General features: G+C 37.0%; 1 protein-coding gene across 2 annotated transcripts in view; it reads right to left on the reverse strand.

Annotated features, from left to right (window-relative positions):
• ARHGAP44 (Rho GTPase activating protein 44) overlaps positions 1-13,627 on the reverse strand; it is a 182,641-nt gene that overhangs the window by 88,510 nt on the left and 80,504 nt on the right. Inside the window, exon 1 of one of the 2 annotated variants that reach the window (XM_087440409.1) lies at positions 2,375-2,528. The exons of the other annotated variant lie outside the window; for it this stretch is intronic. Coding sequence (XP_087296535.1) covers positions 2,375-2,484 — 110 coding nt within the window. The 5' untranslated portion in view covers positions 2,485-2,528. Of the gene's footprint in view, positions 1-2,374; positions 2,529-13,627 lie in introns of those variants that run through there. 2 annotated transcript variants of the gene reach the window in all.

Consider the following 13,627-nt stretch of genomic DNA (forward strand, 5'->3'; position numbering starts at 1 on the left):
ATAGATTCAATGCACTCCTAATCAAAATTTCAACAGGATTTGTTGTAGATATAGAGAAATATTCTAAAATTGATGTGAAACTGCAAAGGAAGTAGAAGATCTAAAACAATTTTTAGAAAAAGTAAATTTGTAGGTTTTACTACCTAATTTTAAGACTTACTATAAAATTAAGTAATCAAAAGAGTATGATAGCGAAAGGACAGAAAGACAGATCAATGGGACAGAAGAAAGAAAACAGACTCAGACAAATATAACCAACTGATTTTTGACAAACGTGCAAAGGCAATTCAATGGAGGAAGAAGACTTTCTAACAAATTGTGCTGGTACAATTGGACATTCATATGCAAAAAATATGAACCTTGACCCATACTTGATATCATATATAAAAGCTAACTCATAATGGATCATAGACTTAAATAGAAAACATAAGACTACAAAACTTTTGAAGAAAACATATGAAAAGATACCTTTGACCTTGGGTTAGGCAATGAGTTCTTAGATAGAACATCAAAAGTAGGATCCACAAAAGAAAAAAACAACTTGATACATTAGACTTCATCAAAATTAAAAGCTTTTGCTCTGTGAAAGACAGTGCTGAAAGAGGAAAAGACAACCCACAGAAAGAGAAAATATTTGCAGATCACATATATGATAAAAGAACTGTATCGAGAATAAAGAACTCTCCAATTCAACCATAAGAAAACAATCCTAAAAACAGGAAAAGAAATCTGAACAGAAACTTTATCAAAGAAGATATATGGATGGCAAATAAGCACAAGAAAAACTGCTCAACATCATTACCCATTATGAAATGAGATAACATTACCCGAATGAGATAACACTATTAAAATGGCAAAATAATAACAACAAAAGAATCCCCCAAAATCTGACCACATAAAGTTCTGGAGGGGATGTAGAGCAACTGGAAGTCTCACACATTGCTGGGGGTGGGGGCAATGCAAAACGGTACAGCCACTGTGGAAAACAGCTTCGCAGTGTCTTATAAACTTGAACTTATGCTTGTCATATGACCTAAAAGTCCTACTCTAGACAAATGAAAATTGATGTTCACAAAAACAAAAAAAAGCTCATGAATGTTCATAGTAGCTTTATTTGTAATAACAAAAAACTGGAAACAATCCAAATGTCCTTCAACAGGTGAATGGATTAACAACAGAATAGTACTCAGCAATAAACAGGAAGGGACTATTGATACATGCTAAAACATGGATATTTGTCAAAAACGTTATGCTCAATGACAAAAGCCAATCTCAAAAGGTTACATATATACTGAATGATTCCATTCATAGGACATGCTGGAAAAGCAAAACTATAGAGATGGAAAACAGAATACGTTTTCTGTTGGGGTTGGGGAGAGTTTGACTCCAAAGAGAATTTTTTAAGGTGATGGATTGTTCTATATTCTGTTTGTGGTGGTGGTTACACAAATCTGTGCATGTGTTAAAACTCATAGAACTGTACTGAAAAAGTGAAGTTTACTTTACATAAATTTTAAAAGTAAAAAAAAACTTTTTTTAAGATAGAACTGCAATACTAGACAACAATATCATGTAAGTCAAGGATGGAGGATGATTGGAGTTAAGTAATCTAAGCTCCTAGTATTGGATATTAGAGGAGTTAAAATAATTTTAGATTTTGTTAGGCTAAAACATGATAAACATTTTAAGGGTAGAACTAAAAGAATAGAAAGAGTATATATCTTCCAAATCAATAGAGGCAAAATAATCAAAATAAGAACAAAACCATAACAATCCACAATAAAAACTCAATAAATCAAAACAAAGGGAAAATATAGTAGTAGGTGAAGCAGTATAGAAAATAAAAAATAGAAAGCACAGAGTAGAGGAGAGGAGTCAAGATGGCGGCGTAAGCAGTCTCTGAACTCACCTCCTCCCGTGGACACAGCCAATTTACAACTACTCGTGGAAAAATTACCCCTGAGACAGAACTGAAAACTGGATGAGAGGAACTCCTGCAACAACGGACAATCCTAACTGAGGTGGAAGAGGCAGAGACTCCCTTCTGGAGAGAAAAACGCCGCCTTCACAAGCCGCCAGCGTCACGGCCACCGGGAGCAGCTCACAGGTACGCAGCCTCCCTGGAGGCGCGGGGCCCTGAGCCGGGAGCAGCCCCGCTGTGGGCATTTTGTGGACCCAGCACAATCGACACCAGCGGCATAATATCTGACTGTGCCTGCTACTAAAACACTGGGGAGCACCCCCAGAAAACCCGGTTCACAAAGAAACTAAAACTGGCTCTTAAAGGGCCCGTGTGCAAACTCACCCGTTTCAGGAAGCACCCTAAAATCACCAGAAAGAAAGGTGTACAGTGCTTTGGTGACAAGAGACTCACCTAATAGGCCCTGAGTGCATCTCGGTGAGAGGTGAGACCTCTCCAGGAACTGGGACATTGGCGGCAGCCACTGTTGTGGCCTGGTGTGGGCGTGCTGACACAGACACCATTGGAGTTCTCCCTGAGGCCTGCTAGCCCAGGGTCTGCTCCACCCGCTAGAGCACCGATTTAATCCAGCTCAGCCAGGGCAGGCAGCCCACCCTAGAGACTGGCCCCACCCAACAACAAGCCCTCAGGCAACGTGTGGGCCTGCATAGATTGGTGACTGGATTCTCTGCAGCCTGGCAACTGAGCCGACTTGAGCAGGGCAGGGTGTACACAAGGAGCGGGTGGAGAGTGTGGGGTGGTGGCAGAGTGTGTGGGGCTCCTGCCGTGGAGAGACTGGGTCCATTTGGGGAGGTCGGGGCACTCACACAGGGCAGGACTGTGTTGACTGTGTGTGTGGACCTGTGGGCGGCAGGGCTTCTCAGCCACAGAAGACTTGTGCTTCTCAAAGACCCACATAGGAGGTTTGCTCCACCTTCCAAAACCTGAAACAATTGGGTGCTCCTGTGCCTGAGGCCAGCCCCACCCAGCTGTAATCCTCAGAGAGCTGACAAGAGACCTAATAGGCTAGAGGCTTACAGCAATTGTAAGGCCCTGAGCCTAACAACCTGCCACACTGGGGGCCTACTCACTTAAAAGAAATACTGCAACACAAATGTGGTATTAGAACTTGCAGCCAACTGTGCTGGGGATCCCCACACCTGATAAAGAGACTGAAGGGCCCACAACAACTACAAGCAGCTGAGCATTACAACAGCTGGCCAGGAGCATAACTCAGCCTCCCTGGGCGCCTACAGGGAGAGCAAACAGGCCACAGCAGAAGGATACACGTAGCCCACATAGGGGTCACCCCTGGAACTTTGAGAACTGAGGGAAGCACACTGGAAGCCTCCTAAGCCATCAGTTATATAAGGTCACCTATCCAAGAGCAGGAGACGTAGCTGACCTACCTAATACGTAGACACAAGTACAGGGAAAGAGGCAAAATGAAGAGGCAAAAGAATACATTCCAAGTAAGGGAACAGGACAAAACCCCAGAAAAGGAACTAAGTGAAACAGAAATGAGCAACCTACCTGACAGAGAGTTCAAACTAAGAGTGTTAAGGATGCTCACTGATCTGGGGAGAAGAATAGATGAACTCAGTGAGAATGTCAACAAAGAAATGGAAGATATAAAAAAGAACCAATCAGAAATGAAGAATACAATACTGGAAATGAAAAATTCATTAGAGGGACTCAAAAGCAGAGTAGAGGATACAGAAGAACGGATCTGTGAGCTGGATGAAAGACTAGAAGAAATTACCCGAGGTGAACAGGTAAAAGAGAAAAGAATTAAAAAGACTGAGGACAGTCTAAGGGACGTCTGGGACAACATCAAGTGCACTAACATCCGTGTTATAGGTGTCCCGGAAGGAGAAGAGCGAGACAAGGGGTCAGAGAATCTATTTCAAGAAATAATAGATGAAAACTTCCCTAACCTAAGGAAGGAAACAGACGTCCAGGTACAGGAAGCACAGAGAGCCCCAAACAAGATAAACCCAAAGAGGCCCACACCAAGACACATCATAATCAAAATGTCCAGAATTAAAGATAAAGAGAGAATCCTAAAAGCCACAAGAGAATGTCAAGTTACGTACAAAGGAAACCCCATAAGGCTATCAGCTGACTTCTCTGCAGAAACCTTACAGGCTAGAAGAGAATGGCACGATATATTTAAAGTGCTAAAAGGAAAAAACTTACAGCCAAGAATACTCTACCCAGCAAGGTTATCATTCAAAATGGAAGGAGAGATCAAAATTTTCCCAGATAAGCAAAAATTAAAGGAGTTTGTCACCAAGAAACCAGTGCTACAAGAAATGTTAAAGGGACTGATTTAAGGGGAAAAGAAAAGACCACAAATAGGAAAAATTATCTATTTCCATGATTAGAATGTAATGGATACAAATGCACAACAAAGAGGTTAGATATGAGATCAAAAACATGAGGGAGGAGGGGAGTTAAAGAGTACAGCTTTCAGGGGCCGGCCCCGTGGCTTAGCGGTTAAGTGCGAGCGCTCCGCTGCTGGCGGCCCGGGTTCGGATCCCGGGCGCACACAGAGGCACTGCTTCTCTGGCCATGCTGAGGCCGCGTCCCACATACAGCAACTAGAAGGATGTGCAACTATGACATACAACTATCAACTGTGGCTTTGGGGGGAAAAAAATAAATAAATAAAATCTTTAAAAAAAAAAAAAAAAAAAAGAGTACAGCTTTCAGACAGAGGTCAAACTAAAGTGACCATCAATTCTGTATAGAAGAAGAAAGGAACAGAGAAGGACTACTAAAACACTGAGAGAAAAAAAAAAAGTTAAAAAATGGCAGTAAGTACATACTTATCAATAGCTACTTTAAACGTCAATGGACTAAATGCTCCAATTAAAAGGCATAGGGTGGCTGACTGGATAAAAAAACAAGACCCATATATATGCTGCATACAAGAGACACACTTCAGACCTAAAGACACTCACAAACTGAAAGTGAAGGGATGGAAAAAGATACTCCACACAAATGGCAATGAAAAGAAAGCTGGGGTAGCAGTACTCATATCAGACAAGATAGACTTTAAAACAAAAACTGTAAAAAGAGACAAGGGCATTACATAATGATCAAGGGAACAATCCAACAAGAGGATATAACACTTGTAAATATCTACGCACCCAATGTAGGTGCACCTAAATATATAAAGCAATTATTAACAGACATAAAAACAGAAATAGATAGTAACACAATAATAGTAGGGGACTTTAACACTCCACTTACACCAACGGATAGATCATGCAAGCAGAAGATCAATAAGGAAACACTGGCCTTAAACGACACACTACAACAGATGGACCTAGTAGATATATACAGAGCATTCCATCCAAAAACCGAAGAATACACGTTCTTTACAAAGGCACATGGAACATTCTCCAGGATTGATCACATATTAGGCCACAAAACAAGTCTCCATAAATTTAAGAAGATTGAAATAATACCAAGCATCTTTTCTAACCACAACGGTATGAAACTAGAAATCAACTATAGGAAGAAAATCAGAAAAGCCACAAATACGTGGAGATTAAACAAAATGCTACTGAACAATGACTGGGTTAACGAAGAAATCAAAGAAGAAATCAAAAAATACCTGGAGACAAATGAAAATGAAGATACGACATGCCAGAATTTATGGGATACAGCAAAAGCAGTTCTAAGAGGGAAGTTTATAGCGATACAGGCCTATCTCAACAAACAAGAAAAATCTCAAATAAACAATCTAACAATGCACCTAAAGGAACTGGAAAAAGAAGAACAAACAAAGCCAAAAATCAGTAGAAGAAGGGAAATAATAAAAATCAGAGCAGAAATAAATGAAATAGAGACCAAAAAACAATAGAAAGAATTAATAAAACCAAGAGCTGGTTCTTTGAAAAGATCAACAAAATAGACAAACCTTTAGCTAGACTCACCAAGAAAAAAAGAGAGAAGGCACAAATAAGTAAAATCAGAAATGAAAGAGGAGAGGTTACAACAGACACCTCAGAAATACAAAAGATTATAAGAGAATACTATGAAAAGCTATATGCCAACCAATTCGACAATCTGAAAGAAATGGATAAATTCTTAGAATCATACAACCTTCCAAAACTGGATCAAGAAGAAGTAGAGAATTTGAATAGACCAATCACCAGTAAGGAGATCGAAACAGTAATCACAAACCTCCCCAAAAATAAAAGTCCAGGACCAGACGGCTTCCCTGGTGAATTCTAACAAACATTCAAAGAAGACTTAATACCTATCCTTCTCAAACTCTTCCAAAAAATTGAGGAGGGGGGGAAGTTCCCTAACTCATTCTACGAAGCTGACATTACCCTGATACCAAAACCAGACAAGGACAACACAAAAAGAGAAAATTACAGGCCAATATCACTGATGAACATCAATGCAAAAATCCTCAATAAAATACTAGCAAATCGCATACAACAATACGTTAAAAAGATTATACACCAGGATCAAGTGGGATTTATTCCAGGGATGCAGGGATGCTTTAACATTTGCAAATCAATCAACGTAATACACCACATTAATAAAATGAAGAATAAAAATCACATGATCATCTCAATAGATGCAGAGAAAGCATTTGACAAGATACAGCATCCATTTATGATAAAAACTCTGAATAAAATGGGTATAGAAGGAAAGTACCTCAAGATAATAAAGACCATATATGAGAAACCCACAGCTAATATCATCCTCAATGGTGAAAAACTGAAAGCCATCGCTCTAAGAACAGGAACCAGACAAGGATGCCCACTGTCACCACTCCTATTTAACATAGTACTGGAAGTCCTAGCCAGAGCAATCAGGCAAGAGAAAGAAATAAAAGGGATCCAAATTGGAAAGGAAGAAGTGAAACTGTCACTATTTGCAGATGACATGATTTTATATATAGAAAACCCCAAAGAATCCACCAGAAAACTTTTAGAAGTAATAAACGAATATGGTAAAGTTGCAGGATACAAAATCAACATACAAAAATCAGTTGCATTTCTGTACACTAACAACGAAGTAGCAGAAAGAGAAATTAAGAATACCATCCCATTTACAATTGCAACAAAAAGAATAAAATACCTAGGAATAAACTTAACCAAAGAGGTGAAAGAGCTGTACACCGAAAACTATAAAACATTGCTGAAAGAAATTGAAGAAGACACAAAGAAATGGAAAGATATTCCGTGCTCTTGGATTGGAAGAATTAACATAGTTAAGATGTCCATACTTCCTAAAGCCATCTATAGATTCAATGCAATCCCTATCAAAGTTCCAACAACATTTTTCACAGAAATAGAACAAAGAATCCTAAAATTTATATGGAACAACAAAAGACCTCGAATAGCTAAAGGAATCCTAAGAAAAAAGAACAAAGCTGGAGGTATCACACTCCCTGATTTCAAAATATACTACAAAGCTGTAGTAACCAAAACAGCATGGTACTGGCACAAAAACAGACACACAGATCAATGGAATAGAATCGAAAGCCCAGAAATAAACCCACACATCTATGGACAGCTAATCTTTGACAAAGGAGCCAAGCACATGCAATGGGGAAAAGAAAGTCTCTTCAACAAATGGTGTTGGGAAAACTGGATAGCCATATGCAAAAAAATGAAAGTAGACCCTTACCTTACACCATACACAAAAATTAACTCCAAATGGATTAAAGACTTGAATGTAAGACCTGAAACTGTGAAACTTCTAGAAGAAAACATAGGCAGTACGCTCTTCGACATGAGTCTTAGCAACATCTTCTCAAACACCACGTCTGACCGGGCAAGAGAAACAATAGAAAAAATAAACAAATGGGACTACCTCAAACTAAAAAGCTTCTGCACAGCAAAGGAAACCATCAACAAAACGAAAAGACAACCTAACAATTGGGAGAAGATATTTGCAAACCATACTTCTGATAAGGGCTTAATCTCCAAAATATATAAAGAACTCATGCATCTTACCAACAAAAAAACTACCAACCCAATTAAAAAATGGGCAAAGGACCTGAACAGACATTTCTCCAAAGAAGATATACAGATGGCCAACAGACACATGAAAAGATGTTCAAAATCATTAACTATCAGGGAAATGCAAATCAAAACTACAATGAGATATCACCTGATGCCCGTCAGAATGGCTATAATTAACAAGACAGGAAACAACATGTGTTGGAGAGGATGTGAAGAGAAGGGAACTCTCATACACTGCTGGTGGGAGTGCAAACTGGTGCAGCCACTATGGAAAACAGTATGGAGATTCCTCAAAAAATCAGGGATGGAACTGCCATATGATCCAGCCATCCCACTGCTGGGTATTTACCCAAAGAACTTGAAAACACCAATTTGTAAAGGTACATGCACCCATGTGTTCATTGCAGCGTTATTCACAATAGCCAAGACTTGAAAGCAACCTAAGTGCCCATCAAGGGACGAATGGATAAAGAAGCTGTGGTATATATACACAATGGAATACTACTCAGCCATAAGAAATGATGAAATCCAGCCATTTGTGACATCATGGATGGACATTGAGGGTATAATGCAAAGTGAAATAAGTCAGAGGGAGAAGGTCAAATACCGCATGATTTCCTTCATTAAGTAGTAGATAATAACAACAATAAACAAACACATAGGGACAGAGATTGGATTGGTGGTTACCAGAGGGGAAGGGGGGAGGGAGGAGGGTCAAAGGGATAATTCGGTACATGTGTGTGGTGATGGGTTGTTAATTAGTATTTTGGTGGTGAACATGATGTAATCTATGCAGAAATAGAAGTACAATGATGTACACCTGAAATTTTTACAATGTTATAAACCAATGTTACTGCAATAAACAAAAAATTAAAATAAATAAATAAATCAATCTCAGGAAATTAGAAAAAAAAAAAAAAGCACAGAGTAAAACAGTAGACATGTTCAAATAGATCATTAATAAAAATGTACTAAATATGCCAGTTAAAAGCTAAAGATGTTCAGCTTAGAAATTAAAAAATCTAGCTCTATGCTAATTATAAGAGCTGTATCTAAAACATAAAGAATCAGAAAAATTGAAGAGAAAAAGAGGAAAAAACACATACCAGGCTACTTCTAATTAATATTTTATCCACATTGGCCCAAACAGACTTTGAAGCAAAAAAATAAATAAATAAATACATTATAAGGGAGAGACGATCACAATACAATGATAGAAAAGTTTAACTCATCAAGAAGCTATGAGAGTTCTGAACTTGGGTACAGCTGATAAGAATCACCAAATACATAAATCGAAACCAACAGAACCTCAGGGAAGCCCTGAAAAATTTATCATAATGGAAGACGTCTTCATTCCTCTTTCAATTAATGATAGGTAAAGCAGAAAAAACATTAGTAAAGATATTGAGGATTTAAAACACATAAATTAACAGGATTTATTTGACAGAATAAATCCTATCTATCATGGAATTCTAAATATAATCATTATAGAATATAAATTCTTCTCAGGCACACAGGAATTGCTTTCCAAAAATTTACCATTTTTAGCCTATAAAATACATCTCAACAAACAACAAAGGATAGATGCTACACAGATGATGTTCTCTGACCTCAATGCAATTTTAGTTGAAATCAATAACAAAAAAGTTAAAATAAAAAAAAATTGGGAAAATTTAAAACAATTCTAAATAGCTCATAGGTCAAAAAGAAATTGTGTTAGAAATTTAAAATATTTAGAATTTAGAATGAAAATACTGCATATCAAACTTGTCAGACAGCAAATTGATACTAAAAATACAGTAATTCAGAAGCTTATATTAGAAAAGAAGAGAGGCTGCAGGAGCTGGCACAGTGGTGTAGTGGTTAAATTCCGAGCGCTCCTCTTCGAGGCCAGGGTTCTTGGGTTCGGATCCCAGGTGCGGACCTACACCACTTATCAAGCCATGCTGTGATGGTGACCCACATGCAAAGCGGAGGAAGAGTGACACAGATGTCGGCTCAGGGCCAATCTTCCTCAAGCTAAAGGGGGAAGACTGGCAAGAGATGTTAGCTCAGGGCCGATCTTCATCACCAAAAAAAAAAAAAAAAGAAGAGAGGTTGCAAATACTTGAGAAGTATAAGTATAAACGAATAAACATCAAGAAATGAGAAGAAAGACAATAACAAAGGGAAGAAATTAGTAAAATAGAAAAAAATCATATAATGGAATCAACAAAGTCAAAAGTTAATTCTTTGAAAAGACTAACAAAATAGCAAACGTCTATAAAATTTATCCAGGAAAAAAAAACAAGAAAAAAAAAAGAGAGAAGGAACAGATAAACAGTAATAGGAACTAAAAGTGGAATATAACCAGTGATACAGAGATTAAAAAGATAGATAAAAGTTATGAACCACATTATTTGAACATTTAGACTAAATGGCCAAATAGCTACAAAAATTAAGCAAGCCAAAACTGACTCAAGAATTAATAGGAAGTCTGAATAGTCCCATAAATATTAAAGAAATTAAACCAGTAATTAAGTACGTTTCCAATAAAGAAAACAGAAGATCAAAGATGTTTAACAGGCAAATTTTCAAGAAATGTTTCTTTCCAAACTTTGTTGTTGTTGTTAGCAACACGATTCGATTCTGACTTCTAGCGACCCTGTGTACAGCAGAGCAGAACCTGCCCAGTCTTTCCGAGCCATCCTCTCACCTTCCAGCACTATATCAGACAATGCTCTGCTGCTATGGGTTTTCATGGCAATTTTTTCAGAAGTGGGTGGCTAGGTCCTTCTTCCTAGTCTGTATTAGTCTGGAAGCTCAAATGAAAACTAACCATCACGGGTGACCCTGCTGGTATATGAAATATCAGTGGCATGGATTTCAGCATCACACAGCCACCACAGTATGATGACTGACGGACAGGTGGTGTGGTTCCCTGACCAGGAAACTAACCTGGGCCATGGTGGTGAGAGAGCTGAATCTTAACCACTAGACCACCAGGGCTGGCTTTCCAAAGTTACTCAAACTCTTAAAAAAATAGAAAAAGCAGAAACACACTGCAACTCATTCTAAGAAACAAGTACAACTTGAGACCAAAACTAGACAAGGAAAATTATAGATCTTATATATTAACAATGATAAATTTATCCCAAACAAAATAAATTAGCACATTATGAACAAGTTAGAGTAATTGCTGGAATTCAAAAGTGGTTTCACTTTAGAAATCTGCAAGTGTAATTCATCACATTGACAGATTAAAGGATAAAATACGACGATCTCAAACATGCAGACAAAATATTTAATAAAATTCAATGCCTATTCATTAAAATTGAAAAAATAAGGAAAATCCTCATCTTGACTTTTAAAAAGCACCTGTAAAATATTATTCTTAATGGGAAGATGTTGAAAATATTCCTTTTATAATCAAGAATAAGACAACAATGCCTACTACCACTGTCTATTGAGCTCAGTATGCAACTGAAACAGAAGATTTAAAAACCGAAGAGGAAGAAACTAAACTGACATAATCTAAAAGAAATTATTAAAAATAATGCAAGTTTAGAAAGGTGGCTGGATATAAAATCAATATAACAAAATCAATATACCCAATAAATACTTAGAAAACAATTTTTCTAACATCAAAAAGACATTAACAGACAAATCGAGAGATATACTCTATCTATGGGTAGGAAGAATTAATTTTGTAAAGATATCAGTTCTCTCCCTATCAATGCAACTTCAATAAAAAATCCAAATAAGAATTTTTAAAAACAAATTTAACAAGCTGAATCTAAAATTTATATGGAAATGCAAAGACTCTAGGAAAAACACCGTGATTATTCTTAAGAAGAAGTTGGAGGAGCTTCACTACCAGACACTGAAATTTATTAAAGTCAGAGTAATTCAGACAGTATTATATTAATATTCACATTGAACATGGGAACAGAAGAGAGTGCCCAGGACTAGACCCACAAAAATGTAGAAAAACGACAGATTAGATAGAGTTGTTATCCCAGATTGGGGAAGAGAGGAGGAGAAAATGAGTTATTCAATAAGTAGTGCTGGGTCAATTGTTCATCCATTAAAAAAATGAGAGAAAGGAACAGAGTTATACCCAACACCATGCATAAAAGTCAAGTCCCAATGAATTAACGACTTAAATGTAAAAGGCAAGACATTAAAACTTCCAGAAAAAAATATATAGAATATCTTATATTTCTGACTATGGAATGAAACTTTTTAAAAAAACATAAAGAAGATTAACCACATAAGAAAAGAATAATAAATATATTTACATGAAAATTAACAACTTCTGTTACAGTGGTTGGGAAAAAAAGGTGAAAAGTCAGAAAATGGAAAAAGATACGTGTAAGAAAATATAACCGCCAAAGGACTAACATTCAGACTGAATCAAGAGCTCCCACAAGTGAATTAAAAGAAAATCAACTCTAGGGGCCAGCCCAGGGGCACAGCGATTAAGTTAGCATGCTCCACTTCAGCAGCACAGGGTACGCCAGTTCAGCTATGATATACAATTATGTACTGGGGCTTCGGGGAGAAAAAGAAAAAAGAGGAAGACTGGCAACAGATGTTAGCACAGGGCCAATCTTCCTCAAAAAAAAAGAAAAGCAACTCTACAGAAAAATGGGCTAAAGACTAGCATTCCTTAAAAGAGAAAATTCTAATGATTAACAAATATATAAAAATTTGATCAACCTCATTAATAAAAGGAATAAATGAATTAAAACTACAAAAAGACACCATTCTCTATCTACCAGTTTGACAAAAATGTATGTCTGACAACTCCAAATGGTGAAGATACGGAGTAATGGGAACCCCTGCAGATGGCTACTGTAAGTGTAAATTGTTAAAAGCATCGTAGAAAACTGTGTCATTATCTTGTACACTGGACACTCAAACTCAGTATCCAAATGAAACATCTTTTAACAGAACAACACTTACTATGTTTGATGCACACTAATATTCTCTAACACGCTCAGTAAATTGATTTCACTCTCACTAATGGGTTGGGACCTGCATTCAAAAGACACTATCCTAGAGAAACCTCCGTGCATTTACCAGGAGACATTTACAAACATTTATAACAGCTATTTTTTTTTTTGTCTAACAAAAAAATTTAGGGGAAAAAAAGGCCATCGAAAAGAGAATAAAGAAATGGGGATATATTCACAAAACGACCTACTGTACAGTAATAAAAGGTAATGAAATACAATTTACCCAAAACAACATGGGTGATTCTTAGAAGTATAAGGTTGAATAAGGGAAAAAATAACAAAGACTACTTAAATTATGATACCATTTTCATAAAGTTAAAAATCGAACATCACTAAACGACACATTGTTAAGGGATAAATACACATGTAGTAAAATGGAAAGAAAGCAAGAGCACTATAATCACAAAATTTCAAATAGTGGTTATCTCTTGGAAAGGAAGGGAGATTGGATTTGGGAGGGATACACAGGGGGCTTCAACATAATTGGTAATGATTTGTTTCTGAACACGTATATTAGGTTCACAGCTTTCTTAATGAGTTTCAGAACATATATACAAGAATATAGGTAATCTATATATTAAACAATAGATATAAAAAATTAACAAGCCTTAAGTATTAAGCATAAACTTGTATAAATGATTCCTACAATCTCACAAGACTAAAAACAA

This window comes from Ceratotherium simum, chromosome 16, assembly GCF_057802395.1.
Source record: "Ceratotherium simum simum isolate JZ-2026a chromosome 16, ASM5780239v1, whole genome shotgun sequence".
NCBI lineage: Eukaryota > Metazoa > Chordata > Mammalia > Perissodactyla > Rhinocerotidae > Ceratotherium > Ceratotherium simum.